This window comes from Silene latifolia, chromosome Y (assembly GCF_048544455.1).
Source record: "Silene latifolia isolate original U9 population chromosome Y, ASM4854445v1, whole genome shotgun sequence".
Taxonomy (NCBI): Eukaryota; Viridiplantae; Streptophyta; class Magnoliopsida; order Caryophyllales; family Caryophyllaceae; genus Silene; species Silene latifolia.
In genome coordinates this window covers 133785863-133791057 of record NC_133538.1, presented here as the reverse complement: position 1 = coordinate 133791057, position 5195 = coordinate 133785863, and the positions used below count along the sequence as shown (strand labels likewise).

Here is a 5195-nt window from a genome sequence, read left to right as displayed (position 1 = left end):
ATAACAAGTTAACTCTTACGTGGGTGCCGTCACTACTTACCGTGTACTTCAACAGCTTGCAGCCGAACGTCATCGCTCTGAATCTTTGGAGAGGGATAAGCTTCAGCAACACCAGAAACTTGAAGAAGTGAAGGCACATCATACTAGAGTACAAGAAGACCTCGAAGTAGAGTCTCTTCGACTGTAAGATATTCAAAATAGGATAACTAGCCATGTAACTGAGCTAAAACATGTGTAGGAAATGGAAACTGAGTTACAGCAAAGTATAGTAGCTAAAGTTGGAATCCTGACCGGCTTGCAGTCACAGGTTGAGACTACGGAAAAGACTTTGGAAGAGCTTGAGGCTACTCCTGTTCTGAGTGCCGAAGAGGAGACTTCAATTGAAGAACAAAGGGCGTGTCTTGAGCAAATGCGTGCTTCAATTTACTTTATCCATAGACTTTAGGCTTAGACTACTATTACTATGTAACTTGATCGTTATTCCTTTTATTGCAGACCTGTGTGTGATTGTTTCATTTTAGCATAAGTTTCAGCTTTTTTTTTATTGGATTCATGATCTTCGCATTTTTATTGTCCATGATGTGAATTTGATTTCGCTGTTCACAGTTTAGGCTCTTGTGGGCCAGGAGCATTTTTTTTTGGTGTGGCTGCACTTGTACAAAGTGTTTGTCCAAATTGCCAACGTACTCACAAAGCTGACATGGGTGACAACTTGCAAGATCAAGCCAACGTAGTTCATAAAGAGGGATGATGTTTGTTTGGAAGTGTGGCTGCACTTGAGCTACCTGTTCACCCAAGCTGCCTACGCCTGTAAAGCACGAAGTACTTTACAAGATCAAGCCGACGTAGTTCATAAAGATGGAAGGATTTTTTTTCGTATGTAGTTTAACCTCTTGCTTAGGAGCTTTGGTGTACAGTTTACGCTCTTGCTTAAGAGCCTTGGTTGTTGAGCTTCAAGAATAGTAGCGCTTTAAGAATTTTCCGTTGATTGGACCGACACGCACACCGTCTTCATCAACAATCTTATAAGCACCATTTATGTAGACCTCATGTACCACATATGGACCATCCCACTTAGAGGTGAATTTGCCAACTTGAGGTAATGATTGGCTTTCGTACTGCAAGTACTAGGTCTCCCACTTGGAAAGAACGAGGGCGCAATTTTTTGTTGAATGCATGTGATAACCTTGCTTGATAACATTGGAGATTTTGTTAAGCCTCTAATCTTTTTTCATCGAGATCTTCCAACTCTGCTAATCGCAATTTGTCATTTTCGTCATCCGTGAGTCCTTCTTGAATAGCGATGCACAAGGAAGGGATCTCCAACTATAATGGCAACACAACCTCCACTCCATACACCAACGCATACGGGGTTGCTTGAGTAGGTGTTTTGTATGTGGTACGATACGCCCACAACGCCTCACCAATTCTTTCATGTCAGTCTCGCTTTGACTTTGCTACTACTTTCTTCAGCAAGTTGCAAAGGGGCTTGTTGAAGGTTTCAGCCAAACCATTTGTAGAAGCATTGTACATGGATGACTTGTATTGTTTGAACTTGAATTTTTCTCCCAGACTTGTCATCAGATGGTTGAAGAATTGTTTCCCATTGTCTATTGTAATACGTTGAGGTACACCATATCTGTAGATGATTTGGGTTCGAATGAAGTCCAAAACATCTTCTTTCTTCACTTTTCGTAGTGTGATGGCTTCTGCCCATTTTGAGAAGTAGTCAGTGGCGGCGAGGATATTCTCATGTAGAAGTAGTCAGTGGCGGCGAGAAAGAAGTAGTCAGTGGCGGCGAGAAAGAACATCTGTAGAGTGTCCCTTTATAGTGAATGAACTTTGGAGCATGTCGAAGTATTTCTACCTTGTGTCTGGGATCGTCGGGTAGTTTTTGGTGGTCCATGAAATCAATGATAGGTTGATGCCAGTCATCTTCATCAACTGTGTAGACGCATATCATGTTGGTTGTATCTACATTTTCTTCTCCTTCAAGCAATGATACCACCCAACGATTGAAGACTGGGACTTGCATAGACTCTTTTGTCCCCAGTGCCAAAGTGCCTGCAAGTTTAGCATGCGCGTCAGCCAACTTATTAGCACTCCTTGGCACATGACCAACATGGATGTCGTCAAGTTGATTCAGAAGTTGTAATGCCCATTGATGGTAGGGAATCAAGTCTTCCTTTTCACTTCATATTCACCAAGGACTTGGTTGACCACCAGCTTCGAGTCACCGTAGATGTCCATATCTCTAACGCCTATTTCGATCACCATTTGGAGGCTGAGTATGAGAGTTTGGTATTCTGCCATATTATTTGAGCACAACTGAGTAAGCGTAAAGGAGTATGGCATGAGATGATTTTAAGGATTTACGAATACAATTCTGGCTCCAGCTCCAGCTCCGTCTTTTCTCACAGCACCGTCAAAGTACATCTGCCATGGAGGTAGAACGTCCACGTAGAAGATTTCTTCTCCTGGGAGGTCATCTGAAATTTCCCACTCTGCTGGTACTGGATAATCAGCAAAGAAGTTGGCGATAGCTTGACCTTTCCCAGCCTTTTGAGGCACGAACACAAAGTCGTACTACTTAAGTATCACAGCCCATTTCGCAAGTCTTCCTGACAAGACTGGTCTTGAGAGTATGTACTTGATTGGATCAGCTTTTGAGACCACATGTATGGTATACGCCTGCATGTAGTGCCTCAACTTCTGGATTGCGAACACCAAAGCAAGACATATTTTCTCTATGGGCGAGTAATTTAATTGAGCTCCCACCAAGGTAAGACTCAAGTAGTAGAGTGCTTTCTCCTTGCGGTCTTCAATTTCTTGAGCACACATTGCCCCCAGTGAGCGCTCTTGTGCAGCGATGTAGAGGACAAGCGGCTTCCCTGGAATTGGTGCCCCCAGCATTGGTGCACTGGCCAAGTACTTCTTGATGCTATCAAAAGCATTTTTGCATTTTTCATCCCATTGGAATGGAGCATCCTTTTTCATGAGATTGCTGAATGGTTGGCAACGTCCTGGTAGGTTAGATATGAACCTTCTAATGTATGCCAAACGTCCTTGCAATCCGCGCAGCTCTTTCATTGTCTTTGGTTCTGGCATTTCGTTGATAGCTTTGATTTTTGTTTGGTCAATTTCAATGCCTCGGTGCCCGACCATAAACCTTAAGAACTTCCCAAATGTGACACCAAATGCACATTTGAGTGGATTCATCTTGAGTTGACATTTTCTAAGTCTTTCAAAGACGGTTCGGAGGTCTTTAATATGGTCTTCTCTTTTCTTTGATTTGACAACCACGTCATCAACATAACATTCTATTGTTTTATGCAGCATGTCATCGAAGATTTTTTGCATTGCGCGTTGGTACGTATCACCATCATTCTTCAATCCAAACGGTTAGACCGTGTAACAGAAGATCCCTTTTAGGGTTTGAAACCTGTTGCTTCTTGATCTTAAGGTGCCATATGAATTTGATTATACCCAGTAGTACAATCCATAAAGGAGAGTGCTTCGTGACCAGTGGTTGCATCGATCATCAACTCTGCGACTGGCGAAGGGAAGTCATCCTTCGGGCATGCATCATTAAGGTCTCTAAAGTCGACACATATGCACAATTGTCCATTCTTCTTTCAGACTGGGACAATGTTTGCTATCCAGGTAGAATATTTAACTTCGCGAATGAAACCTGCTTCCATAAGCTTTTGACTTCCATTTCTATTTCAGGTACAAGCTCTGGCCTAAAACGACGTTGAGGCTGCTTTTTGGGACTGTTGCCCTTTTTGATTGCTAGATGATGAACTGCAATTTTTGGGCTGAGTCCAGGCATCTCTTTATTGCTCCAAGCGAACACGTCTTTGTACTCGACCAACAACTTGTAGTACTATTCTTCTTCTTCCTTAGACAGCAGAGCACTGACATAAATGGGTCGAGGATCTTCATTAGTTCCCAAGTTGAGTTCCTTGACTTCATATACAGTAGATTGCCCCCCGTCTTCAAGTGTTTCAGGGGCCCCATCGGCCTCAAATTCTTTGATCTCGTTAAGTATCTCTTCTACTGTGATGTGATACAACGACGATGTACCGTCTAAGTCTTTTGGTTTCTTCGCATCTTAGGAGTGTGAAGATGAAGGCATGGGCTCTCCAACATTTTGTGGATGACCAGTGAGGACTAGTACGCGCCTCGTTGCTTTGAGTGGCTCATGCTGGATGATATCCACTACTTGCATATGCTTCATGCGAGATAGTATCGCGCTTCCCAAGTCATCGCTTACTCGTACTTCTTCTTCATTTTGTGTTGTAGAGGCTGAGAGAGGATGACCCTCACCACTATTCTTCTTGGGAGCTCCTAGTCGACTGAAGACTTTTTTTGATGGACTGCCCAAGCGTTCATGTATTGCGCCCTTCTTGTTTGTGCGCAACGACGGTATTGATACTTTGACTTTATTTTCTCCTTGATTGCCAAGCCTAGCAAAGACAGACATGTGTTTGGTTGAATCACTTGGTCTCCCTAGCCTTGTAAATATAGAAGGACGACACTTCTCTGCAGGTGGACTTATTCGATCGAAGACAGAAGATGGATGCATCTTTTCCTCTCCTTCTTCATTTTCTTCGACCTCTTCTACTGTGATGTGCTGAGAAGACACAGTAGCCTGACAGGGCAGTCATATACCTATCAAAAATAACCAACATGCTCTAACTAATATAGCTAGGGAAGTCGGGTCGATCTCCACAGGGAGATCGGAAAATGTCGGCTTTGTCTAAGTTCGTCACGGTAACCAAAATGGGGGTTTTAATTGGGTTGTTGTTCTAAACTAATGAGAATGAGAAAGAGAAAAGGGCAGAGAAAAAGGATTAAGCAGATAAAGAGAAAGCAGCTAAGACAGTCGGTTCACCATGATCATTTAGTCAAGCAATCTAGGTCTTAGGTCAATGAAAGTATGGTCTGAGGAGCAGTGAATATCTTCTTCCGGTCTCAATTCGCCCTAAAGCACAAATAGCTTAGCTTCCGCCGTCACTACAGTGCCCTAATGTTCGCTACAAGTCTCGCCCTTTCCAACCTTCCGGTCTAGGTCAAGGTTTACTATGATAAAATGACTAATTGCGTCGACTCAATTAGACAGAAACAGTTAAATGCAGCGATTAACAACAGAGGCCAAAAAAGCACAAGACCTAATACGGCAATTAATATTC

General features: G+C 43.0%; 1 protein-coding gene across 1 annotated transcript; it reads right to left on the bottom strand.

The window, feature by feature from the left end:
* Positions 1-1750: 1750 nt before the first annotated feature.
* LOC141628960 (uncharacterized) lies at positions 1751-3832 on the bottom strand. Its single transcript, XM_074442040.1, has 5 exons — positions 3692-3832; positions 3487-3572; positions 2602-2941; positions 2383-2559; positions 1751-2185 (listed from the first exon to the last, which is right to left on the bottom strand). The coding sequence occupies exons 1-5, from the start codon at positions 3830-3832 to the stop codon at positions 1751-1753; spliced, it is 1179 nt and encodes a 392-aa protein (XP_074298141.1).
* Positions 3833-5195: the final 1363 nt, after the last annotated feature.

Coding starts and splice junctions, on each gene's coding strand:
- LOC141628960 (XM_074442040.1), bottom strand. CDS start 3,832: ATGCCTGGACTCAGCCCAAAAATTGCAGTTCATCATCTAGCAATCAAA. Junction 2,942..3,486: donor TTTATGGATTGTACTACTGG/GTATAATCAAAT, acceptor TGCTTTTGATAG/CATCAAGAAGTACTTGGCCA. Junction 2,560..2,601: donor GAAGACTTGCGAAATGGGCT/GTGATACTTAAG, acceptor GTGCCTCAAAAG/GCTGGGAAAGGTCAAGCTAT.